Raw genomic sequence first — 27,932 nt, forward strand, 5'->3', positions numbered from 1 at the left:
TTTTATCCTAGGGACTGAAACAGGATTCTTAGGGAGCCAATGCACTTCTCTGTTCTACAAGTTTCCACACTGATAAATGAGGCTGATGATACATGGCCAACTCAAAAACCATGTGTCTATATGTTGGGCCTATTCATCAAGTCTCTGGAACCGCACTTGGCTCTTTTGTGATAGAAATGCATTTTCTTAAAAGAACAAGAAAAAGAAAGAAAGAAAGAGACAGAGAAAAATTGGAAAAAGAAATCTCTGAATTTGGCTGAAAGGAGGAGATCTGGCAGAGAAGCATAGCAGTGTGTATGCTGTGGGGGAAAAAAAAAAAAAAAGGAAGATACCAGACACAAGTTTGGAGACAGTTTTGCAGGCCAAATGGTAAGTAACACAGGAGCTTGTTATGACGTGGATGAGAGTCCTCATCTTGATAGATTGTGAGTCTTGTAGTATTGTGTTCTTTATCTCTCACAGCCTGTGAGCCCTGAAACTTTATCCTCCTGATGCAGGGGTTGACTGGCAGAAATACAGTACAAGTGCTCGTGCTAGAAATGTTTTCAGGAATGCCTTTTTTCTATAGTTTCATTTACACATGACAGAGAGAAACAGTTGTACTTAGAGAATAAGGGTTTGATCCCCTTAGCTGTATCATGGGTGGTAAATTAATGCCTAGCCCTGGAGGTGTGCAGGAGATCTTATGGGCACATGGAAAATGAAGTTGGGCATCAGTGACTTTTGTGACATGGTTTTCAAGAGTGCTGAGCAGCTTCTATGCAGTTGTGGAGATTTGAGGATGCCCAGAATAGCTGATAAATTACATCAGAAGTTTAACTAAAAGTTTAGAAGTCTAACAGTCTTGGAGAGAAAGGATAAAAGAAATGGATAAATTAATTAAGCTATTAGCACAATCTAATTTTACCAAAGATGTAACCACAGCATTTCTTTCTTATGAAATGAAGAGTTTTAGATGGGACATGAGTTCAGCTATTTGCATTTATGATGAAGTGAAGGAAAAAGCATTGTTCAAATCAGGAGAGGAGATCATAATTGCTGCATGAGAAATGTAACATGGACAGAACTCATCTAAACAGAGTTTTCTGGGCAGACTATGACTTCCAAAAGAGAAAAGGTTTTTAACAGTTGCTTGTTGCACCATGGACATATAAGAGAACTCTCAAGCTTGGCCTCCTTTTTATTAAAACATATATTAATAAAAATTAAAGGATGAAGCTTCCAGTGAGACAGTCCATCAATCAGCCCTCATTTGGGAAATGAAATATACTGAAAAAGAAATGCATTTGAAGAGCTTGTTTTAGTGGAGGATTTAGCAGAGAACTCAGCTTAGTACGTGCTAGTGCCAGAAACCCTACATGGACCGCTAGTTTAAAGAGGACATAAATCTTCCCTGCTCCTTATTACAGTTCGTATTCCTGGTTTTACAGCATAATTTGTTTGTGTTTGACTGCAAAGTCAAACTAGGACAGGAAGTGAATAGTGAACTGAACTTGTCCCTCTGCAAAGGAATTTTGCACTATTTAAGCTTATATGAATCACTGTAACTAGCCTCAAGCTGGCAGTGAAAGCTGCCTTTGCATCAGAGTTATGAAGAGCTAAAATACAATGTAGTGAAGTACTCTGTTTAAACATCGGCTCAACGTTTCAAGCACTTGTGTTTTTATGGCAGTGGGAATATCATCACAGCAAAAGAAAACACAGCTTTTCCTCACTGTAAAATGGTTTCATTGGAGCACTCCAGTTCAAAACTTGTGCCATTGCATGCTTCAAAGCAGAAAGAGGAGAATCAATCAAATAATTTGGGGAAAGAAGAAAAACATCCTTGAAAAGCTGACTTCTGGTTATTCTTTACGCAAAAATAGGGTTGAGTTTTTTTGTAATTTTATGACAAATGTTCCTTTGGAAACAAATTTTGAATGCTGCATACCAAGGAATAGCATAAGTTGGAAAAGAAAAAGTGAACCACTGATAAAGAAGTGCCATAACTGGAGCGCAGTTGCTTGATTCATCCTGGACACTATGCTACCAGTCCTGTACAGTGATGTTTGTAAGCATTAGGTGCAAAGTCTCTCAGGATAATGTTGCTGAAGTCGGAGTTATGTAGATATACTTGTGTAAACTGAGAGTCTTTCTAAAATGTTGTTCAGCTTGTGCACATAAATTATAAAAATGCTAATTCAAACAGCACTTGTAGGCAAATTGTAGGCAGTGGAAGAGCTATTCCAGGTTTCACTTCTTCATGCCCATGAGCATTTGGCTCAGAACCATAGGTAAATTTGTAGCATTAAATAGTGTGCAGTTGCCTGGAGAAAGGTTTGCAAATATGTCTAATTGGATTTGTGTTGCTGAGGAGGCAGGGAAAAGGTCATTAACAGAACTGAGCAGGGTTGGAACTAGATGGCCCCTCACCATCAGGGGAGAGCACTGAATACTGCTGGCAGTCCTGTCACCCACCAGAGCCTTCTGGCTGGCTTCTTCAGCAAGCTGTCCCCTCCTTGTAGAAGAGTCTTTCCTCCAGAGTCACCCGTGACAGAGTAGCCTTCCTAGGCCTTTGCCTTACAGCCATCTGCTCCCAAAGAAATCTCCAAGCAGACTCTTCCTCCTGCAGAGCCGCTTATTGAGCTCCAGGATGTGTTTGGCGAGACAGTCTCCTACAGGTCAGTATGTTGTAGAAAGGGAAATTGTGTGGCATCCGAGGATGAGCACCCCTGTTGGTGTGCTGCAGGTAGCATGATGTATTTATCCTCTCTCTCCACCATAACCTTGCAATTCACTGTCACGTTGCCGTGAGAAGAGAAACAGTGCACTAAGCAAAAACTTAATGTCAGTTGAAATGCCACCTCCACTCTCACCTTTGGGAACTGTTTATGTCTGTATTCCCTTAGCTAGCAGAGAAGCGTCTGGGGGTGCAGGCTTATGCTCGGTACCTCTTAGAGCCTTCCAGTCTTTGCTTGGATCAAACCCAGCTTCCTTCCCATGTTCAGATGTTTCACTGTTGAACTGGCTTCTCTTTCTCTAAGTCTGTCTAACACACACACTCTCTCTCTGCCTATTTGTCTGTCTATTGTCCTCCTCTGACCTCCTTAGGATAGTAATTTTATTTCATTTTCCTCTCATGTAAGTTTTATTACGGCTCTTTGGTTTTTCTTCTATCTGCTTTTACTGAAGTGGAAATTAATCTACATATTGATCAGTTATGTCAAGTTATAATGTGTTTCTCACCTGCATTAGTGTGGCTGTACAGCTTTGCAAACTGAAGCAGTGGGTTCATGAAGTTGTACCATCAGCAGCGCCTGGGTCTCTTCAGAGCTCTGTGTAGGACTCACTGAGCAACCCCATTTGGATTTTTTTTACAATGATGAATCATTCTGGTTTTCCTAAGTTTATACATGAGAAAATAAATACACATCTGAACTGCATATCTAAGAATAAAGCAGATGCATTCAGGAGCATTGTATCTCATACTGTGACGTGTAGCATACTTCAGCCACTGCTGTCCTCAGCTAGCTGCTCTCAGAACAGCTCACGCCAATGCCATCAGTTCTCAACTGGGTGCTTGTGGGGAGACTATCTGGTAGATAAGCAGGCAGAGCCTGCGGGTTGATTTCAGAGGGTGGTGGAAGATGATTTTTCTCTTGTGCTGTTGCTGCCAATTCTGAGGCAGTATGTTAGGACTCAGTGTTGACTCTGAAGGTGCAGGCTGATACAGATTTGTTATAGTTTGGGCCAGTAGCTTGAGGGATTTTACAGTGGACAGCATTTACAATGCAATATGAAGATTGGATGAGATTTCTTAGACTGGACCAGAGATTGATATTTCTAACAGTTAATGATTTCATGCTGTTCTCATGTAAGAAGCACCAGATTCTAAAATACTGGAATTTATTTAGAGCTGATTTGTCCTGTATGTCTTGCGATATGAAATTTAGCAATGTTTAAGTGTCAAATATGTGATTTTAAGTACTTTTCTATGATAGTTTTCTTTAATAATGAAACAAGCACTGTGGAGAAGGAAGTTGGATTCATACATCATTCTGTTTTTCATTAGAAACCATTTTCTCTGGTTCTTGATCTTCAGTTCCCATTCAGAGGATCTACAAGAACCTGAAGAAAATCAAGATGCATAATTTGGATAAGTTAAAAATCAGTCTGGAATTGATGCATGAGAGAAATCATTACCAGAGCCAAGTGTCTAGTGATTTCTGGCTAAATAAACTGATACTGATTTGAAGAAAATAGTGGATTGATCCAAATCTCAGTTGAAGATCTAGAGTTTCTGATTCATATGGTGAGACTGCAGCTGAGGTATAATAAAGAGGAATATGTTAGCTTCCTGCTGCTTAATGCACACTGGAAGCCCTAATGAGGAAGCAGATTTATTTGTTTAGGTGAGGTCAAGCCGTCTTAAAACATAGCTGGTACTCTCTGGCCCAGAACACAAAATTCAGTAGATCGTCTTGCTCCATTTTTCTCCTAATAACTTCATAGCATGTTGTTGAGGGGAAAACCAACAATGAATAACTAATAAAACAGCACTCCTCAAGCTTAGTATCTTAATGAGAACATTCAGAAGATGCCAAAGGGAAAGTGTGTGGGGAGAGGAACTCCCCCCATCTGCTCCTATTTAAATGACTGTGCAATAGTATATCTGCATAACTAGCAGCAGGTCTGCTGCTTTCAACATGGGACATGGAGGTACTGCCAGCAGGGAAGATCGGTGCTCCTTGGAAGCTAAAGAGGAGGGCGGACTATTTGCTAATGATGCAGATTTTGCTCATGCTGGGTAGTAGCAATTGCTCCTGAGGGAGCAGAGCAGTTTCTCTCCATGCGGTCCATCCCAGTTCATGCAGAGAAGGGCTGCTAAGGGCCCTTAGTTTTAATGGCCACAGGAAGATGGATAAACAAAGTGGGAGGCGGTGGCCTTTTTCTCTATGCCTGTCAGTGGTCACTTTCTGCTGTGTGGGACATCCTCACTGTACAGCCATTTTATTGCTTCTAGAAGTGAGCTTCACCATTTCATCGAACTCTGACCTCTTTCCAAAAGAGTGACCTGTGAGTCCTATTAGACAAATAACATATTTTTCCTCACTGTTAAGTTGGTTCATGCTTTTTGTGACCATCAACAGAGTAAATAAGTGTTCTTACGATGGAGTCTATGCAGGACTTTCAGCGTTGTAAGACTTTTAAAGCTTTTTGGTAAAAATTGTGCTTTAAATTTGGTTCTAGAAACTTTTTGTGGAACTCTGATGGAATTTTTACCTCCTGTTATAAATTGCTACCACAAACTTACACTGACACCTAGTCTAAAGAAACATTTCAATACTGTGCATTTGTTAGGTGCTCCTTGAATGACATCCTATAGGAGGTTTGGAGAGGTACTAATCGCTATTTATCAGAGTTTCTTTGTTCTCTGTTTCCATTAAGTTTCTTCTTACAATTTTAAATTGGCTCTGGCACTAGCAGTTATGTTTCTTACTGTAAGAATTTACTTCTTGAATTGCTTCATATGTAAGATGCCACATATGGTGTTTTTTATTTGGGGGACTATCTTGCAAGTCTGAGGGATAAATATGTATTTACTAAGGCACTTAATATCTCTTTGAAGACCAACATCAAGTATTTGCTTTGAATTACTGTAAGTTTATTTTTACCATCCAAAACTGATGTCTTACCTTTTCAGTATAATTACCTTTGTTCTGGAACCCTCTTTTCCCCAAAGCAGGACATGTAGTTCTTTAATGCTGCTTTAATGATGGTGAGTTGGGCTGTAATTATTCAGCCATTGAGCTTTTGAACTGTTGCTGTAAGAATAATAAAGTAATTAGTTTTTATGTTAATGTCCAAAACCAGTGGCTGGTTTTATTCCTAATAATAGTCAGTCATATTTTGGTATACAATGGCAATGCATCATGGTGGTCTGTCATGGCACGGCTCAGTACCACAGCCTTGCTCTGAGCTAGTTCACGGAGAGCGGCGATGTTAAATATGATGGAACAGGGTTGACTTGGAGTACGTAGCCAAGCCTTTGTATGAAATCTGTAAACTACCTCGGTTCGATCCACGTATGTGATTGGCAACATGTTTATGGATACTCAATAAGAGTAATTAAAAAAAAGCATAGAGCTGCTCATAAAATGACTGCAGAATTCCATAAATGAATAGGTGGCAAATACAAGGTTGCATTCAGTCAATATCAGGTTCAAGTGAATTTCTGTTTTATTGCCAATAAAATTTAGTGATGTTATATAGTTGCATTAAAACTGTGGGGGGTGGACAGTGGCCAGCTGCCGAACACTCACCCAGCTGCTCTCACTCCCCTTCCTCAGGGAGAAAACAAGATCTGCTCCAGCGCCTCCTCCCCTTCCTCGTTCTCTGACTCTGCTCACAGAGCTGTTTCTCACACTTTTTTCCTCACTCCTTCCTGCCTGACACCTTTTTGCCCTTTCTCAAATACACGTTCACAGAGGCACCACCAGCGTCACTGACCTGCTCAGCTGGGCCTGCAGCAGGGCTGCTTGGAACCAGCTGGAACCGGCTGGAACTGGCCCGGGGCAGCCCCAGCCTCTCCTCAGAGAGGCCCCTGCAGCCCTGCTGCCAGCGCCTGGGCACGGATACCCTGTACCAAAATTGAAGGGATCTCCTGTCTCCTTGCAAATGCAGGCAAATGTGTTTAGCTCAGAAGATCTGTAAGAATTTTATTCTAAAAGTTCCCAGTACCATAAAGACCTTGAATGCACCAGAGGTCTCTTGCAAAAGACCAAAGGCAGCAGCCTCAGCGTGTCTCAGGAGAAAGGTGAGAAAGGTTGCTATTGCCCTGTGTTCCTTAGTGTGTCCCAAATGCCAAAGAATTTGGTCCAAGGAATTCTGAGGTGGCTCTGGGAAGGGGACGATTCCTCACTCTCTTCAGTCCTTGCCCATTCATCTGGGAAAAAAGTGTTTCCTCGCTCGAGATCTGGCTGTTGGGTGAACTTGTGACCAGGCTGGACCCCTCAGATGTCCTTATCAGGAAAAATGTCACATTCTGCCCGACATCTTCTGAATAGCTGTGCCACTCTGTAGTGCTTCTGACTGAAGTGAATCCCAGCTTCCTCCTCTTCCTGAAGAGACCAGCGTTTGGGCTGAGGCAGGGAAAGTCCTGTGTTCGCTGTGGCAGGACACGGGGAGCAAAGACAAACATGCAATCCAAAAAAATCAAGTCGTGTTTAGAACTCTTCTTCAAATACCAGCAAATCAAACCCCAGGATTCAAAGCATAGTCTTAAACTATTCCCATCCCTTCCGTGACTTTTATCAAACTTCATTGTGAAACAGTTCAGGTTCTTTAATGGATAACCTGTTCAGAAGACCATTCCAGAACTGTACTCCCTTCATAGGCTTACAATTGATCATGACTGTTATCTATCATTTAACCTTGTGCAGGTAGTATCCTTTCACTTAAATAATTTGTCTTCCTCTTCATTTTTATGCTTGAATATATTTATAAGTTCACTGTATTATTTCTGGACCTATTTTTAAATGTCACTTCGTATGCACCTTCCAGACTGCTGATACAAATTGTGGAATTGGCTTTAATGAGATTACTGTGCATAGATGCTATTTGAACTGCAGAAGCACTACATCTCTTATGACTGTCTAGTAGCATTATTTTTTTAGACTTTAGCCTGTTTTGGAAGAGCAAATAGTGTACAAACCCACAGAACCAAAGACACGCTAACAGCCTTCCTTATGGTGCAATAGTCAGCAAGTTCTGGCTGCTTTTAGGAGAGAATGCCTGTGTTGACAGGGCTGGAGAAGGGCTCAGAGTGGGCACAGGAGATGTTCAAACTCTACCTTTTCAATCCCTCCTATGGAAGACTTAAATGGAATCAATTTCTCTGAAAGAAAAACAACTTTGTCACAGTTTTGAAAGGACTTAAGTTGTCTCACAGATTCTGTTTTGTTAATCCTTCAGAAGAGCAAATCTACGTAATAGATCTCAGGTGAGCCTGCTTCTTTGTTCTACTTTCTTCCATTTTGTTTAGAAGTGTTCCATACAATTTTGGTGCTATTACTGTTAATTAAATAATTGCAATATTAGTGCTTTTAGGTAAAACAATGGGAAGTTAGGTCTGATTTTCAATGGTGTTATTTTACTGATATATTTTGAAACATGCAGAGTAAGTTTTGTAGATTAAAATAGGCTTCGTTCATTACACTAGACCTTCCTTAAACTACAATTGGATATTTCCTTTTTCATACATCAATATTTGTTTGTAAACCAATTGATGTTGACTTTGCCTGCAGAACATTTGTGTTCATGTGTCATGAATTTTTAACAGATGAATTTACTGTTTGGGAATGTTTAGCAAAACAGTGAACTTGAATCCAATAATGAATGTTCATGACTAGCAAATTTTTGCATGTCATGAACTTGATGGTATTAATATCATCAATTGGGGGCTCAAATCACTAATCATAAATACTTAATGCTGTGTTCAGCAAAAAGCTGTTGAACAACCATAGATAGAAATATTTGCATAAACCATTTGCTGCACATTCCTGTAGAATAAACGCATTTGTACCCTTTTTTTCCATTAGTGGGATATATGCCATCAATAAGGAATGTTAACTTTGCACATAGTTAGTGTGATTGACTTGCCCGTATCTCTCTGCAGAACTGTGCACGCAGAAGTGTGTTTTAGTACTGGGATGCAAACACCAATCAGGAGCAATATATCTGCTTTAGGTATCTTTTTGAGATCGTATGACTGTGAAAACTATAGCTCATGTAGTAGTAATTGATTTCAGATGGCCTAGCATTGTAAGAAGTTCTAATGGGTTATTTAATTAAACCACAAAAAGTCATAATATATCCACAGATCTGCAATACTTGTAGTGTTTTGTTTATTGATCAATAATTTCATGTCTGCTATACTTAAAATGATTTAGCATCACCACAAATTTTTAGCCGGTAAATCCCGTCAGATTTATCTTAAAATCCATTAATATTTTTTACAAATAACTAACATTTTGCTGGTGGAAAAGAACTGCTGCAAAGGCAGTTGGATAGGTGTGGAGGTAATAAAGCACACTACTTAATGTGCCGTAATTGGGTGTCAGTGCAAATGAGATTATTTGGTTTATTTAGTCATTGTAAAATTTATTTTAAATGCCTGTGACATTTAAACTGTTCATTTATACGCCATAACCATTCTGTTCTAATTGTAATATCAGTCTATTTGCTGCTCTTAAAAGGCTAGAGGCCAATAAGATGCTTATTTGAAAAAAACACTGAATTTCGCTGTAAACTGCTGGGTCCTAAGTCTCTCCTCTGTCTCCTCTCTCCCCCCTAACCCATAGTCTGAGACTATAAAATAAAGTGGTGCAGGCTAATGGTATGCCAGATATTAACTACTGTAATCATTGAGGCTGTCATTCCATTACATCGGGCACGAAAAGCATAGTAATTTTGTTAATTGTGTTCCTATCCTAGCTTCCACATTTTGTTAGTTTTTTTCTAGGAAAATGTATAATTGAGTTGATGATTTTTATCTCTTAGAGAAAAATATAATTAACATGGTGAATTAGTGCTGCTGTGTAAGAAAAAATCTGAAATGACAAGGTGACAGATAGTAAGAAGAACTTCAGAAGGGAAAGAATATAAATGCAGCTGGCTTGTACATGACCATTTCCTTTTATTGCATCCACTCTGTAAGGAGTTTACTGCACTTGTGAAGGACACAAACAAGAATTCGGAATTATTTTTGCTTTTCCTGTGTCTTTTCTTTTGAAGAAGTATTGGCAGCAAAAGGAAAATTTGTTTTTAGATGTCAAATATCCTGCTTTGGAGACTGTATTGACTTGGGGCCCTTCATCTATCTGTATGCTTATACTCTGCATACCTATGAAAATCATACCCAAATTTTAATTTTAAGAACTTTAAATTCCATAGCCTACTTGGACTTCTTGACCAGTTCTCTCTTTACCAGCTCTCCACAACTATACAAACATTAAACTGATTAAACTGTCTCAGATTTTTTTGTGCTTTAATTCTGTAGATCTGCAATGGAGCTAACAATAGATCCTCATTTAATTGAAGCAGTTAGATCCAAATCAGATTTGAAATTCTGTTTATAGGATTATTCAAGAAAACTTTATCTTGACAGATGACGTTTGTGTGAGAGCTGATGGAGTACGTGCTAGATGCCTGTTGAGTGTGGGTGCATAATGCAGTATTTTGTTCTTTGCAAAGGAGAAACGTAAGCAAAAGCATTTGACAATAATGGTAACAGTTTATGCATAAAGTCTTTTTATTTCATTAAAGTTTTCAGAAATCTACGGTCTAGATCTACTTTTGATCATGAAGAAGGAAGACAATCACCAAATAGGATAGGCTGTATTCAGCATGGAATCAAAAGTATTTTTACTCTGAGCACTAAATATCAGTCAACTCTGATAAATATCAGTCTATTCTGGCAGGAGTACCAGAGATTTTGGAGCACTCAGAGAATTCAAGCTTATAATGAGAAATTAAGTTTATAAAAATACTACTTTTTCCATCCTATTTTAAGTGAAATGAGAAAACTGATCACTCATTATATGTGGAAAGTAGAGTCCACACAAAGACAGCCTCTTTCTTTACTTTTTACTTTACTTTCTTTCAGTGTGAGATGTTATTTTTTCATCCTATTATTTCGGTTGCATCTGTGCTAAGAATAAGGACATTAAATTGCTTTCTCTCTCTATTTTGACATCATGTACTTCCCTGGTAAATTAATTGGTTATTTGTTTTACTCACTAGCCCCATAAATCAAAATTCTGTTTGCATAAAAGTTCCTCTTTTGTAGTGGAAAATCACAGGTAAATGCTTTTTGGTCCAAATTCAGGGTAAATAAAAGGACTCCTATTGGCTTCGGTCAACTGTATATCAGGTGTTTGTTTGGAGAGGATCCAAAAGGCTTAGTGGGCAGCACAAATAATGTTCTTTCTTACCTTTTGGCCTTTCCATTCAAAAAGTTGCTGGAAAGTTCCATGATATTTAACTGTAGTATGATACTAATTATCACCTTGTTACTGTTGCTACCTTCTTTTTTGTGCAAGGAAGACTGGTGTTTCTGGCTTTTCTGTCCCTTTTCAGAGTACTTTACATGACAACCTACTTTCAAACCATTCCTTTAGTGTAGAGCACTCTGCAATGCTGCGTCACACAAAATGTGGAGATAACAAGCTGAGTTCCACTGAATCTTCTACTGTTGATTTAGATTCAGTAGAGTCAGGAACAGACTCTTAAAACTCCAACTGGCAATATGTCAAGTTTTTTGATCTTGTGCCCTAATGCAAAGGGAGCGTATTACTGCCTCTTTAACCCACAGGAATACCTTGTAGTGTTATAACTGTGCACACTGTGTTTTCCCCTCGCCACAAAGCCTCTTCAGAAAGCACGTCAGATCTGTGATGATAAAGAGTGTGGGGAAGATTTGACCTTGCTGCCAACTTTCTTTTTGCCTCCCAGAGAGCAAGGATTGCTCTGAGGTGTTTCTTCCCAGTTTGATAATTTCTCCCTATCCCTAAAAGCTTGCAATAGCTTGTTTGCACTTCCTTCATTCTTCGTTTTGTTTTGGGCATTGCACCACAATGTAGGCAGACAAAGAAAATGTAAAACGTATGTGATCAGGTTGTAAGAACAATCCTCTTGTTCTTATGCAAAGATAACAGAGGCCTGTGTGCATCTTGGAGCAGTATAAGCTACTTTTGGAAGCAGTCACAGTTAAAATCTTACAGAAACCTTAGAGTCCGTGGAAGGCTGAGCTGGCAGTGCTGTTGGTGATATGCGGCAGAGCGCCATTAATTTTGAAGGAATTCTATTAATTCACAATGATGATATGTCTGCCCTGCATTTCTATAGCCAGAAGACAGACTCAAGAGAGCTGCTTGTCCTGCCTGTTATGCATATTTAATTAGTGAAGGGTTTTTTTGTTTGTTTAGTTCAAATAGCTACAACTTATTAGCACATGGTCACATATGTAGACTTTGTTAAGACAATGTCTAATAAGATTTTGAAAGTGGAACAACTCAAAGTTCAGGTTGCCTGATAAATATGAATTTGATTTTTTTAGGCCATATGTGTTAGGATTTAGATTTTAATTACATTATTAAATTATTTTTTTTTTGGTGGATTTTTTGCACAGTTGGTTCCATAGGGTGAAGCTGCTCTAGTACTGAAACCAGCTCTGTGTTGAGATAAAAGACTGTTGCTGGTAAACTCCTTATCTGCAGCTGTCACAGAGGTTGGAAAGTGGACTATAAATGAGACGAGATGTTTTAGCAAAGAGAAAGGATCATTAGGATCACGTCATGATGAAAGCAGCTGCCCACTCGCATAAAGAATGAATTTGACTCCTACCCATGCCACAAATGTCCTGTGAGATCCATTTATTTCAGGATGGTCCTTACCTCTGAAAATCTAATTTCTGGATGGCTGAACTGGAGTTCTGAGGTCTGGTCTGCCAAAATACAGTCACTCATACCTCTGATTAACATCGATGAAAGCTATCTTTAAAACACATACAGTGCTATGAAACCCACATTTTTCTCCTGCTGTCCTGACAGTCAGCTGATGATCCAATAAAAAAAATTTCCAACCCAATACTTTAATTTGGCAACATTTTATACACAGTTGAAATGCTGATCTTATCCTGAAACTTGGCAGTATACTGTAAAATAATGCAGTTCTGTCATCCCTGGCTACAAAATAATATTTACAGGGTTTGACAGCTTGCTTGAACTAAGGTAAATTCAGACAAACAGAAATTAGTTCACATCAGAATTTAATACCTTTCTAATGGAAGGCATGATTTTGCAGTAATTGTCTTTTGCTTTCCAGGAGGGCTCCCTCTGGAAGTGTAGAGTCAGCCTGTAGAAGTTTTCAGCTGACATCTTTTCAAACTGTATCTGCTTTTCAAAATAATGATACTTAGAGGTGCCACTGAATGCCTTTCTGATGTTAGCTTTTCATTGCCATTTACATGTGTTTGAAAACCTAGGAACATACGTAGGCTTGCTATACGAGTTGACTTTGTGCATAGTTCAGGGCTAAACCAGAGGGTATGTAGGCATAAATCAAGAGAGAAAATTTATGACAATGTCGCATTGTTATAAAATTTTAATTGTCATGATGATATTGGATTGCAAACTGATGCAAAAAACTATTTTTTTACTTTTTGTCACCTGCAGTTATGATTTATGAAAGTATTGATCATGTGTCTTTTCCAAGACAAACCCCAAGAATGTACAGCTTTGTGTATAGTTTTCCATGTTTTCACATGTATTTGTGATTTGGCAATGATGATGATTTAATTTTTCCAACCAAAAGACCAAATATTTTTTGTGATTATAATCTACTGTAATCTAGGAAAATACAATTTTTTCCTTTTTCTATTGTGATTTTGTCACTTCTTACCAACACGAGCCTTCACATTCAGCCCTCTGTGTCTGGTCAAAAAGATACTTGAGGTTTCTTGTGCTACATGTATTTTGGAAATATGACTCACCATAAATAAGTCAATAACTGCTACATCTTGATAACCTCAATTAGTGTAGCAAAACAGTTTTATCTGTGTCTGTGTGTGTATATATATATATCAAAATTTTAAATGTAAAAATCATAACCATTTGAGTAAAATTGACGTAATTGCTACAGTTTCAAAGAACCTTAATGATACTTAATTAAGCCTGAATCTCATGGATTGACTAGAATGTATATAGAGCAACATCCTCATGCTAAAGCTTTGTTCTGTAAGTAGCTTCTTGTCTTTCAGTGGAATTATTAGATTAAGCAAGGATTTCAAGGTTTGAACTCATATTTTTCTAAATTCTTTTTGTTTTTCCAGTAACTGTATTGTCTAATCTTGAAAAAACTAGGTTTATATTTCCAGTCTTTATGCCATAACAGGTTACCTCACTTCAAAAACATAAGTCATCTTTGATGACAGTCTTCTCTCAGTACGTAGAAATACTCAAGGAGTGTTTGTGTAATGGAAACTTCTAGGCAAAGATAACTTTTGGAAATACTGCTTGATCTCAAGGCTTATTTTTTAAATCTTTGAATAAATTGATATGGCTGATCATGGAGGGGACCAAAGAAGTGTTCATGAAGGAAAGAGATTGCTGGAGTGGAGACTGAGAAGGAGTAAGAACACGGTCATCTTTTACACATTTTCTCTGCAGTTGATTTGTAGCACATTATATTCACTGAATCCAAATAAATTATTACTTAATATAGTAAAATCATTACTTAATATAGTAAAAGGATCTGCAGCTGATGTATTTTGTTGTTAAAATCTCAGCCGATCATTTTTCAAAACTAACATTTAATGTTTTCTTTATGTCTCAGGTTCCCAGTCTGAACCTCCATCATGCAGTGCCAGTTCCATCACTTGCCCATCTGCCTGCACCTGCAGCAACAATGTAGTGGATTGTCGAGGAAGGAGCTTGACAGAAATTCCAGCTAACCTACCAGAGGACATTTGGGAAATGTAAGTGCCAATGTAATGCACCATTCTTTTCCATGTCTCTCTATTTTTAGCCCATGTCAGCCTCCTGTGTGGAAGAAAGGCACGTGTTTTGAAAACTGTGTTCTGAGCAGTTATCAGGTATATTGTACTTGTCCTCTTAGTTTAGTTCTTTTGATCTAAGGGCTCAAACCATTCGTTAGTGTAAATTAAGATACTGTTTGAAGTTGCCCTACCCCAAAGCAAGATGAAGGTCTTGGTGTATTATGTTCAGATTGTATTTACATCTCACAAATCTGGAATTACAGTTCTGTTGTCAGGAAAAGGAAATGCACTGTCCACCGTCTTTTTTTTTTTTTTTTTTTTTTTTTTTAAATGGAATTGTTTTGGTTTTAGTTGGTGAATTCCCCAAGAGATGAAGGGATTTCTTGTTAGCTTGGCAGGAAGCATTTGTAATGAAGTAAAGTATGACATCAGAACGCATTGTCCCTGCTGATTTTACTTTCTATTTCTTGTCTCCCACATTTTGTTAATCCCAATTCTTTAACACTTGTGTGACTTTTTTATGTTGTGAAATCAGATGCTGGTTTTACAGGCTTGTTTGTCTTTACTACCTTTAGGAATTGTAATCATCTATTTTTGAGTCCATGGCTTCATACTACTGTGGTCCTGAAATACTGTTACATTAAACCAAGTTGCTTTTGGTTAGTCATAGGGAATGCAGATCAGTTCTCTTCCTGTTTAGGTGCTTGTCATTCAGAGGTTACTGACATTCAACCAGCTTTTACAGTCTACATAATATAGATTCAAATATTTGTATAATCACTGGACTCATTCAGCTTCTCGTTGCTGCAGAAGTACAGCTACATAGCAAAATTCACTAGGATAAAGCATAAGTTGAATTGCTCATATGTAGCCTGGCCCACTATGATACGCCAGGAATGTGACAGTTATGGCCCATGAAGATGATGTGCTATATTGTGTGCTGGTGATCTGTTCTACACCACCACTCCTCTAAGTCACTTTATCAGTTGCTTTTGTAATTTAAGATTCACCTCAAATTTGTTTGGATTGCTGTCTTGCCATAACAGTTAGAGGTAGCTTATGCTTGATTGTGCATTTCCATGGAAAAGTTATATTAGAAATGAAAAAAATAGTTCAGTAAATGCAAAGAATAAACATTTTAAAATTAATATTGTTGAGAATGTATCTAAAGTATGTAAAAATGTTTACAGGAAATACAAACTCTTGTCCCAGCTGTTCTGAATGCCCATTACCTGCTTGCTCACTTTCTGACAAAGTTCTGAATGTATTGGTTGTGTTCGTTTCCTGTATATGGAAACATGAAAGTTGGTTAAAATTATCCTGAAAATATAACTGGTGTTTGCCATACTAAGCATATTCAATGTTTAGTCCGTGTTTCCAATTCTGTCAAATGGAGTACAAATTTTCAGGAGTGGCTGGAATGCTTCAATAATAAGAAACAGAGGATGAAATTGGTTTAGACTTGCTTACAAATTAGGGTTGGGCTAGGAGAGTTATAAAATTTTATTTTGTAGTGTTGAAAATGCTAGCAGAAATCAGATGATCTTTGTGGCTCCATGCCAGAGTCACACAGAGAGCAGTATCTGCTGGAAGAGTGAGGTTGGTGTTTTCCGGCACTCTCCTGACAGCAGTGCACCTCAGTGCGAGAAAGCAAGTGAAAATGTTCATCTTTAGTGTGGTTATAAAAGCATCGAGTATCCCAGTCCTGTCTCCATTTTGCTTACTCCAGTCCACAAACCTAGCTCTTGTAACTTGTAGTAAAAGCAACTTAGAAGATCTCCTTAGGAGAGCAGAAAGTGAAGGAAGACTTGGAGAGCCTTTAAGTTAGACAATGAGATAGCAAGTCAAGATGCCTGTAACATTTTGAGAAATTTTTATAACCTAGAGGTTATAAGCCTTTTAGATCCATAGAACACCACATAAACCTCATAGCACACTGTTTAATCATTTAGATCTGACAGACTTCTTGCATTTTAGGCAGTATTTACTTGAATCTTTGTCTGTAGATAAACCTCTTACATTGCAGATCTAATCCTGCACGTATCCTTTGCCATTCCCAGGCACTTCAGGTGGGAGTAGTTCTGCAGAACTTCAGAGTGTAACCCTCATGAAAACATTTATTGGTCACTTTCTGTGGGAATCAATCCTGTGAAGATTTCATTTTTATGGAATATATATATTAAGGAATTTTAGTAGTTCTATCAGAATAAGTTTTAGCAAGTGACATCACTTGCATACGGGTTTTCCTACTGGTAAAATGATGTTTTCATTTTGTAAAAGTACTGGTAAAAAAGAGCAATTAACCTTAGAGCCAAGGGCAAAGTATTACATATTCTGACATAGAGTAAAGGATATAGTCACATAGAAAAAGGTTTCTGGAAAGGTGGAAGAAGCTGCCACAGTGTTTCCCCTGAAAACTCCTGTCAAATTTCTTTGACCAAGAGAACCATTCTGCTTTATGCAGAAGTCTGTCATACTGCTCAGAAATTCAGTTTGTCTGAGGCTGCTCTGGGCTTATTCAATATAAAATCCATCCAGAGGTCTGGTTCCAGCTACACGTGGAATGACGACTGTCTTTTGGTTTGATATGATGGGCAGAATAATACTTTTTTGCTGTAATGTTATAACAATGGGGTCAAGTAAACTCCCTCTATATGCTGCGACCCACATCTCTTGCTCTCACAGCAGTACTGTTGGGATTTTTTCCCTCGGGATTTGTCCCCCATGGTTGGCATTTAGTCAGACCCTTTGTATAAAAGGTGGCTATGTAGTGCTGCTGCCTGAACACTTCTTTCTGGACTCTAATGCTATGATCTGATCCTCGTTATCTTTAAGAGATTGAACTCTTACTAGAGATGAGATTCCTCCTATGGAATATGGGGTACTGATGGACTACATGGCTGGGCTGCTATTACATAGAATTCTAAGGGATATTACTTGAGATGGTGTATTTTTCATTCAAATGTTTCTATCTAGCACTGTAAATACTCATTCCACTAAAAGACATTTCCCCCTATAGACTCCAGTCCATTCATAATATTTATATGATAGTATTAAAATGCTGTGCCTTCCTCGGTTCCACTTGGGACATTTCCAAATTCCTTTCCTTGGTTATTAGTTGCATTCAGTTACAGCTTTCTAGTTCTTGTTTCCCCTTAACTCAGTATTTCTTTGTAAGTCAAATTGTATCCGGGAAGAAACCCTTGACTGACAAAACTATTCTACACGACTGAAACACACAGCTGTTACTCTAACATGGTTATTAAAGGTGACCTACATTTCACTCTGTGTTTCAGTATTAATTAAAGATCTTTTACTCAGCCTTCCTGCCTTTCTTCATTAACGTGGGTAGGCAGAACCTTCTCTGACAAAGCTGCCAACAAGTCTTAAATTTGTTTTTGTTGGTAAAAATGTATCACAAAACAGGCAACTCACTTGTCACAGAGCATAAAACAGGCATCTAATTTTCCCTTGCTACTGACCTCTGCCACACGTGACTTAGGAAGTCTGTTGTGTTACTCCCTGAGGTGCATTATCCTGAAGGCCCTCATTGCAAGAATGTTTATTATTAAATAAAGTTATTCAGGAAAGCTAGAAATCTGTATCCCAGCATTGCTTTTTTATAATTTCATAAAACAGGTAGCTAGAATGTAGAGAAGGCAATTCATTTTTTTATAAAGCTTCTTGTTCAGTGGGGAGCTGACATCAGCATCCAAATTGACTGAGGAAAAATGAGTTTCAAGAAATTGAAGCTGAGGAATACAGAGTGTGTTGTATGTTATAAAAGATTCTCTGCTTACAAAGTGGTTCTGCATTTTTTCAGAGGAAAAATGAACAGTGTATGTTATAGAGAAACACATGAGAATAAGCACAGAAAAGTTTGCATGAATATTTGGATGAAAACAAAAGTCGTTAAGCACCTGGAGGCATTTACTGAAAAAGAAATACCAAAGCAAATATGGCTTGATGGTTTGCTGGTAAATGAAGGATGTAGTCATTTCACTACATTAGAACAGCATCTGCAATAAAAGGAGAAGTTTGCATTGATTTAGAAAGGGTGAGAGAAAATGCATGCAAGATAAATAGAGAACACAGTGTGAATGAAGAATGGACCTGACCTTGGAGGGATATAGGGAGGGAGGGATGACCTACAAACTAACAGGGGACAAAGTCGCGAAAGAATCTGTTTTTCTGATCAGTCTTCATCACAACCTCACAACCAGTGCCTGCCAGACTGAATACCAGCTCAGCCCGTAAAGGCAGCAAAGCCAGGATATAGTAGAGACCTATTAAACCCAAAGCTACCAGCTGTGCCTGTGAGGGTCACAGCTACCCTGCAGCTTGTGGGAGCTTGGAAGGGTGTCGTGAGAAACACGTGCCGCAACAGCGGTTTTCACTCAGCATGTGGTTTGAGCTGTTGCTGGCTCACGTCATTGGGCTGAATGGATCTGAGCTTTGGTGCTGTCTGCCCGTTCTCAGTCATTAGTGTTTGGTTGGGTTTATGCCAGGGAAAGGACAGCTTTCCTGTGCTTGCAGATGTGTGGCACTGGGAGTAATGGTGTTGCTAGGCCTATCTGTAGTGTTTCAGACTGTTTCAACATGCTGCCCGCCAGGTTTGTTTGATGCCTCCCAGTTATGGAGAGTGATCAGTAACTCCCTGTTAATCTTTTCCCCACCTCACCTCGCTTTTCCTCTGTCCCTTCTTTACAATGAGGTTTTCATGCTGTTTGTCTGTCTCAGATGGATCTACTTTTTTTTTTTTTTTTTAATTTATTTATCACTGTGAACAAGGCTGTATTTTAGGATATTAATTCTGGACAGCTTCTGTCTGAGAATTTTGTACACCTTAAAACAATAGTGCAGGGACTACTACTTCTGCCTTTGTGTTTCATAAATGTTTGTGTAAGACCTTCCTGAGTGAAAGCGGGGAACAGCCCCCAAAGGCTGGCTCTCCTGCTCCTGTCTGGTCTGGAGTGTGTGGTGGAGGGTGTCACGCCGTAGTGCCCAAAGACAGGCAGGCTCCTGCGCTGCCGGAGCAGCATCAACTGGCACGAGCGCTAGCACTGGGCACTGCTTCTCTGAAGAATCTTCAGATTGTGTAAAAGAAGGACTTGATTAATTGCTGGGGCTTAGGGCTGGATTATGGGGTGGGACAGACACTTGAGAGAATAAAGAGTTGCTGGGCCCAGTACAGGAGCTGTTGGGAAAAAAGGCTGAACTCAAATGAGGAAACAACAAAACATATGACGAGAAAGACTGGGAACAAAGGAAATCAAGACAGGTTGATAAAAGTGCTATGAGTCAGAGAAAGTGAGGAATATTTGGTGATAAAGCCTGAGATTACTGGTATTGAGCCTGGGACACAAGCTCTGCAGGGTGGGCTTTGGGGATGTGGCAGGAGGGCTGTGATGCTGGATGGCATGGATGGGGACTGGGCAGGTGAAGATGGAGCCGAGGAGTCTTTTCCCACCAGAAAACACACGTATCTTCCACAGTCTTCCTGCCTTGTCACTGTGTACTTGAGAAACCCAACAACAATTTGTGTGTCTTTGTCCCTGTGCACTAGTGACCATCTACACAGAGATTAATTACTAGACTGCACAGGGATTTACTGTTTTAACTGCTGCTATTCCAGTTAGACATCAATGCAGAGGTCTGGGTGGTGTACTTTTGTTACACATTAGTTTCCTTCTGATGGAATTAGTTATTTCAGCTTTTGTTTTTGAATCCACAAAATTAAATAGATTATAAAAAAAAACCAAAAAGAAATTAGTGGCATGGTTTAACCTGGCAGGCACCTAAAACAAGCACACAGCCATTTGCTCACTCACCCCACCCCAGTGGGATGGGGAAAAGAATTGAAAAGAAAAAGGTAAAACTTGTGGGATGAGATAAAGACATTTTAATAGACCAGAAAAAGGAAGATAATAATAATAATAATATATACAAAACAAGTGACGCACAGCACAATTTCTCACCACTGATGCTCAGCTAGTTCCAGAGCCACGCTGCCTCCTGGCCAGCTCCCTCAGTTATATACTGAGCACGATGTTATATGGTATGGAATATCCCTTCGGCCAGTTTGGGTCAGCCGTCCTGCCCGTGTGCCCTCTCAGCTGCTTGGGTGCCCCCCCGCCTTCTCATTGGCAGGCCAGTTAGGAGAAGCTGGAAAGTCCTCAACTGCTTGCAACAACTAACATATTAGTGTGTTATCAATATTATTTGCATCTTAAATCAAAACACAACACTATACCAGCTGCTAGGAAGAAAATTAACTCTATCCTAGCTGAAACCAGGACAATAAGCAAATGCCAAAGCTAATGTTTGTAGCTGCAGTCTTAACTCAGTGCTGCTGTTTATATTTGTTGTGGTATGCACTTTAATTACAGCATAGTCTTATGTTGCTGTTAAAAGACTGGATTAGTTTCTTATTGTCTAGGGATGCATCAGGGTTGGGTAGTGGGAGAGCCTGTGTATATAGGATCTGTTTATTTGTTGCAGAAACAGGAAAATTCTAAAATGGGGGCTGTGGGATAGATAATCTCATGAATGCTGTTCAGAGAATTGGGTTGTATCTCTTCTTGCCAGTGGTTTTATTAATGGATTCTGGGCAAGTGACTTGCACAAACTTTGCATGGGTGGTCACTAGTGATGTAATCCTTGGTTTTTGGCTGACTCAGCTGAGATATTCAGAAGTGCTGAGGACTTACAGCTGCAGCAAAAGTCAATAGAAACTGTGCTTTGAACACGTTGTGCTGTGCAACGCTAATTACTTTGAAAAGCCAAGTCCCAATCATCTGCAGACTTATAAATCAAACTCCAGAATCTAAAGTATATCCTTAGATCTTGAAACTGATCTTAGATTTCAAACCTGTGCTTTTTCATATCAAGCTTGCTTTATCACTGTTACTTAACCTTTACAATACTCTGTCTGGTGAGATTAAGAGAAGTATAATTGTATAAACCAAGAGTAATGCTAGATAGGATGTATCTAAATCAGAAATGAGGACCTTTTGTTTAAATGCTGATGTAATTCCACCAGACAGAGTAGAGAGACTGACAGTCCCTCAAGGAAAAGTGCTGCTGAGGCACCCATATCTGGTGAGATAATAAACACAGCTTCCCGTCTGGCTTCTGAGCAGAGTAAGAGTAAAATAGGATGGCAGCCCTTCTACCAGCATCTAGGTTTGGCTTAAGGTCAGTTTTGAGTCACTTGTTCTGTGTTGGTTTAGTTTACCGTTCTCACTATTGATAGTTGAATTGGTGACTGATACTTTTCCAAGTATGAGTAGTGCTTGGTTTTGGTGCCTAATTTCTACTCTTAGGAAAAATGCTCAAGTTTGAGTACGAAGGAAAAATCTAATGAACTTAACTGTTGGTTTTCTCGTGGTTCTGACAAGATTAAAATGAATCTACTTTTCTGCAAGAGAATCACTTTGAAATGTAATATTTGACTTGTTCCACCTTCAATTAATGCTTTTCTGACAAATTTAATACTTAGACAATTGCTCTCATGAGCCTACCACTGTTCTGGGCAGTGTTGCTGGATGGCAGAGAGACCTGTAGATGAGTGTGTTGCTTTTGTTGCTTCAGTGATTCTTTCGGGAAGAAATTACCTTCTCTGTTCTTCAGTACCTGTAGGAGTGTGTATTATAGGAGAGCTGGGACGTCCATTATGAATCTTGATGAAGCTTTTGCGATGTGAGGAAAGTGATCAGCAAGTTCTGGGCATTTAAATTACTGGTATGTTCAAAATCAATTTTCCATTGATTAAAATAAAGTCAGAAAAGCTATTATAAAAAGATTAGCACTGGTAACTCTATTTATTGTTATAAAATTAATTCTTTCTTATATAAATTATAAATTAACTGCACCATAACAATTTCATGTATATTAACAATTGGCTTTGAAGTTCTCAGCTTCTTAAAGGCAAGACTTTTTTCTTTTTTTCAAGAATATAAGTGTATAGAAACTATAAACTTTAGGGATAGAAGAAAGACAGTTCCGCATTTAACATTGTTCTTCCTCCTAAAAGAAAATTATAATAATTTTCCCAGGCTTCCAGTAAATACTGCAGCTGAAGCCAGCAGAGTATTTTTGAATACTGTAATAAATGTTCCATAATTGCCTCTGGTGGCAAGTTCTCTGGCTAGGGAATCAGGTTGGCTCCTGTAGTTAAATCATATAATATGATTTTCATTCACTGCTGTAAATTGGCTCTGGACAGCTTCACATGTCAAATTTGACTACTATTTTCTGGATCTCACTAGGCAAACTGTGTCATTCATTCCTTGTATTCAATATGAAAAAGAGATTTCTGTTGTCAGGCCAAAAATGTGTAGAAAATCTTCTGTTCTGTGAGGGCAAGACACAAAAATAATAAAGAAATAATAAAGGAAATATTTTAGATTGAGAGTCAGTAGAGAAAGTATCAATATATGGGAAATGTCAAGAATAAAGGTGTTTTCTGTGCTGAGACAGATTAAGGAAAACAGAAAGGTGTGTTTCACAGTTTTAGAAACAAGCAGTAACAGCAGGGAGTTTCTGCTGTAAGATCAAGGCAGGATTTATTTCTTACATCTTTACTGTTATTTCTAAAATTAAGTATAACTAATGTCACCTATAGGCATAAGAAGATGGTTTTGTTTTGATAAATCTAGATTTCATGCACATGATAATTTTCATTTGGACTGCATCATTTTTACCTTCTCTCCTCTATAATTGTGAAATTTCCATTTAAAAAAAAAAAGTTATGTGCAGGTGAATTTTACTCAGTCAAGTTGTGTAGGAGTTAGTAACCTTACAAGGTTTGTAGGCTTTGGGTTGTTGGGGTTGTTTTAGTTGTTTTTTGTTGTTGTTGTTTGGAGGGTTTGGGTTGGGTCTTTTTTTGGTGCATGTTCTTTTTTTTCCAGAGATGTCACTTTAGTCCAGCAGGAACCTAAATTTAGCCTTATTAATAAAAATTAATGGTATGAACTAAAAGGCATGTATTTTTTTTATCTAATACAAATGTAACTCAAAAGCTCCTGTTTTGCTAACCAAAATGAAGAGGTTGTAATGTATATTGAGTTTATATATCCTTAAAGCTAATTATGAAAGTGTAGAAGGAATTGCAGAAAACAAAATAGGGAGCATAAAATCATAACTTTGAAATAAAATATACTAATCGGATTTTTTTTCTGCATGAAACATTAAATGTCTTTTGGCTTACACATGTCCTTCTGTTTATTTTGCTAAAAAAAATAGGTAGAGAGGAATGTTTATATTCAAATTCCGGAATCTGTTTTGTTGACAAATTATTACAGGTGGCAGAACTTCAACTATCAGAAACCTATTTAATTTTCCCACTTATTTCTTGTGTTTTACCTTTCCCTCGTCAGTATTTGTAAATGTGTGCTAAAAATAGATGTTACAGAATGTACAGAGCTCTTCACATTAAGTTAATTACTGATTAAACAGTTACTTTTTTTTTCCTTTCTCTCAGTTACTGCTTCCATTTCCACTAAGTCTAAAAATACATTTTTGTGTTACAAGTTGACAAATATAATGCAAACCAACTTGAAATCCTCAGATGCCTGAGCTAGTTATTGCATTGTTAGAAAATTTGGAAAGTGATCCAAAGGGCTGGAAGCTTCTTGAAGTAATTGGAAACCAACTGAGGTTGGGCAGGACTGACTGACTAAAGTAACAGGGAAATAGCAATATGATTTGTTAGTCTTTCTGGGACCCAACAGAACAGAAACTTACTCTCAGTAAAGCAAATGTCAAGAGTTTGGTTTGTTAAAAACCATTCCTCCTTGTTTATATTTATGACATGTAACCAGCTATTGCTTTCCAGTAGGCACTGTAGAAACCATGTGTCTACTTCAAGCTTCAGATAAAACAAAACAAAACCAACACACACCCCCAAACCAAACCAATAAATAACAACAAAAAGTGCACAGCAGAGGTCTAAGGTTGAGTGAGCCTTCTCACTCTGCGTTGTTGAAGTGAATGCAAGAACCTCATCTGCTATGTAGCACCTTGTGAGCTGGTCTCCTTGGAACCTTCTGAACTGGAATCACTGGGTCTGAACTGGAATCACTGAGTGTCAGAAAAACCAAGAGTGGGATCCATGTTTCTGCTGTGTTTGCTACGCCAAAGCATCTCAGAAACACAAACACGCATCAACACGTGCATGCTGGTTTAATGAAGTATGCAATTAGGCTACATTTCAGCAGTAGGGAGTTGGAAATTGCCAAATCTCTCCAATCTAATGACTCTTTTTCCTGGATTTGTGTTGACAGCCACATGCCTGTATACAGATAAAAAATTTTCCTGCAAACTCTAATCCCAAGTCCATATGACCCAATAAAATCTGCTGAGATGAGAAATTATCTCTGTCTAGTCTAGAAGAGTGGGGAGACGTGATTTTGTATTCTACCCCAAACCAGCTTCTGTTTAACATCCTTGCTGATCGTACCCACTGATGATGGCTCACAGGGGAGCTGACTTGAAGTCCCTGCTTTTATGTCTGGGCACGGCCCACAAACAGTTCATGCAATTGTGGCATTGCGTGAGAGGGAGCTCAGGCACCAGCAGTATGCTCGGTGGATGCCTGCACCCTCGCTCCAAGGATGAAGCAAGGAGAATAAATGAATGAGACTGGCAAGAGAAAACAATGAAAGGTGGTGAGAAGTGCCAAAAATTCTGCTCGGGAATGTGGAGTATCACAGTAGTAGATGGAGAAATCTTGAGGTTTGGCAGTATATTACTGCATTCTGGCTGTTTATGTTGATAGAGACATTGGTGTTAGTCAAAAACTGTTTTGCAAAATACCAGTCTGGAGGTTTCTCTGGTGTCTTCCTGTTTGTCTGTACTGCATTTGATGCAAAATTAACATCCCGCAACAGAGCTGGTGGATTCGTAATGTGACTGCCATTACAAATTCAGTGTTTACCAGCAGATACCTGACCAAATTCTCAACTACAGAGTTGTGTCAGCTTAAACTAAATTCACTGTGGTATGCCAGAAAATCCAATATCACTAGCACTACTTTTAGATGAACACCATGGTATCAGGGAACATACCAAAACATCTGGTTTCATCCTGAAATATGTCTTTTGATGAGCAGAATTATCTATGTAGCTTCCTAGGTAGGTTTATTTTGAAAAGTCACTCTATTCTTGACAGGATTTTGTCTATTGAAGATCTACCTTTAGGTAAATAGTTAAGAAGCAGTCCTTTTAAAGCTATAGCAGGAGCTCAACAGCTAAACTCTGAAAATCACCACCAAATGTCAGAATATGAAGGGAAACTCTAGTTGTCACCTTTTATTAATATAGGCGGACAATTTACTGGCTCTCAGCTCTCCACTTCCTAAAGCAGACTCAATGAGAGGGATTTATAATACGTATTATTAATTTTATTTGGAAGTCATTCAGGCACTGCGATGAAAGGCAGCAGTATAAAAGTCTTGGAGAACCACATGTGTTTAGGGTTTTTATAGTGGTGGTAGAGTCTTTGGCTGAGGTAGAAATTGAAGGTTTAACTGTTAGAACAAGCAGTAAGCACAGACATTTAAAATGCTGAATGTCCTGCCACCCCAAAGCACTTTGTTTTCTCCTTGTCAGAGAACTGAGGGTTGAGAGAGCTGCCAAAAGACTGTTCCTTGGTAATGTAGGTCCATAAACACTTTGTGAAGCAACAGGACTGCAGGTTTTTTGCCTTGCACTTTGCAGAGAAGTGCACTGTTGCAGTGCTGCGGTGGAAAGGGCGATGACTGTGGCTTCTGCGTTTTTCACTGCAGAATAAGCCACAGGTTCTGACTGTGTAACTGCAGGGCAGCATTCCTTCCTTCCTTCCCAACAAGGTTGCCTCCTATCCAGGGCTGTCTTTGGGTAAATACTTCAGTGCAGCTCCCCAAACCTGCTGTGCGTGGTAGGAATTAAGCTTATTTTTCAAATAAAAAGGCAAGAAAGGGGTCAGGAGCAGGGATCAGATTTAGCCTGTATTTTTAGTAAGATGACCAGATTTTAAGTATGATTTATTCCTCTTAAACACTGAAAATCTATCTGTGAACTTTTCTTCATCAGAGTCCAAAATGTCCAATAAGATATGTAAGTCCAAAATATGAGATAAATGTAAGATAATGGTCCAAGTAGCTTTTATAATCCAGTTGTTCTCACTCCTTGGCAAGGAGGAACAGTGTCTCTCTTGATTGCTATGCGCTCTAGAAGTTTCCTCCTTCCCAGTATAAATGGTTCTCCCCAGGCCTGGGCTTTGTTACTGTGGGGGATACACCTGCTGCTTATTTCTCCCAAACAGTCCTTACCCAGCTCCCTGCAAACCCCTGCTTATGGGGCAGGAGAAAAGCGAGGGGTTTGCCCTTCCCAACAACCTTCACACAGGTGGTATGCATCCTGCCAGACGCCAGCGTGCTGCAGGTTACTGCTGCACACTAATCTGATGTTATGCTTTCTCTCAGAGACTGCTTTTGGTTATTGGCTGCCTGAGTCATGCAAGCCCGAAAGAGCCCCAGCACTGGGAGCAGAGCGACGTGATCCGGGGAGCAGTCTGGCTCATTCGCTCGCTTTCCGTCTCTCCCAGCAGGGAAGTTCATGACTGCCCGATGCAGAGGGACATTTCTGACACGTCTCAGGCAGGAGCTCGGTGGCACTGTTAATAGAGCGTGGCTGTCTCATTTGTAGGCTCTATTCATCTGACAGCTAAGAATTATCAGTACTGATGCTTCACTCCCTCTTTTTTTCTCTAAGCTAGTGATTTGTCTATGTTATGGGTAGGTAGGCTTGACAAAACATTACACATTAGCAGCCGAGACGGTGTTTGAAATGGGAAAATTGCTAGCAAACTGCTCCATTAGAGACCCAAATAACAAATTCTTTCTTTTCCTCAATGAGAGAGAGATAGTTAAGGCCCAAATTAATACGTCTGTCTCCCCGACTCTGCAGGGAGAATCACTCTTCAAGACAAATGGCTTCGTCACTCCTGAGGGTGTGAGCTAGCTCTACCAAGGCTGCATTAGACAGCGCTTTTATCCTTTGTGTTTTGCCATCCTGGGTGTGAGCAGTACAGGCGCCAGATGAGGAGATGATGAAAAGATTTGCACCTCAGTGAACTTTGAGATGGATTAGCATGGGAATTTGAGTGCTTATTCTTTATTCTGGGATCGTTTATCATATTTAACTGCACAGTTTGCCCTGTTTGTTTTTGTTTGTTTTGTTTGTGTGGGGTTTTTTTCCTCTGATATGTTTGCTTTTATGGCTGTGAAGTCATTTAAAGAGAGTGGGAAGAAGGAGGACTTTATCCTGTCTAACATCATGTTATTACAAGAAAAATGCATCTGAATCTGTTGGGCCCTCATACTTTCCAATCTCTGATAATATGTTAGAGAAGA

At 39.0% G+C, this 27,932-nt stretch overlaps 1 protein-coding gene across 2 annotated transcripts in view; it reads left to right on the forward strand.

Moving 5' to 3' along the window:
• The window catches only part of SLIT3 (slit guidance ligand 3), a 527,279-nt gene that overhangs the window by 325,465 nt on the left and 173,882 nt on the right, over positions 1–27,932 (forward strand). For both annotated transcript variants that reach the window (XM_075766507.1, XM_075766506.1), the window contains exon 10: positions 14,374–14,515. In XM_075766507.1, the coding sequence (XP_075622622.1) occupies positions 14,374–14,515 (142 nt within the window). The remainder of the gene's footprint in view (positions 1–14,373; positions 14,516–27,932) is intronic.

Source organism: Balearica regulorum, chromosome 14 (genome assembly GCF_011004875.1).
Source record: "Balearica regulorum gibbericeps isolate bBalReg1 chromosome 14, bBalReg1.pri, whole genome shotgun sequence".
Classification (NCBI taxonomy): Eukaryota; Metazoa; Chordata; class Aves; order Gruiformes; family Gruidae; genus Balearica; species Balearica regulorum.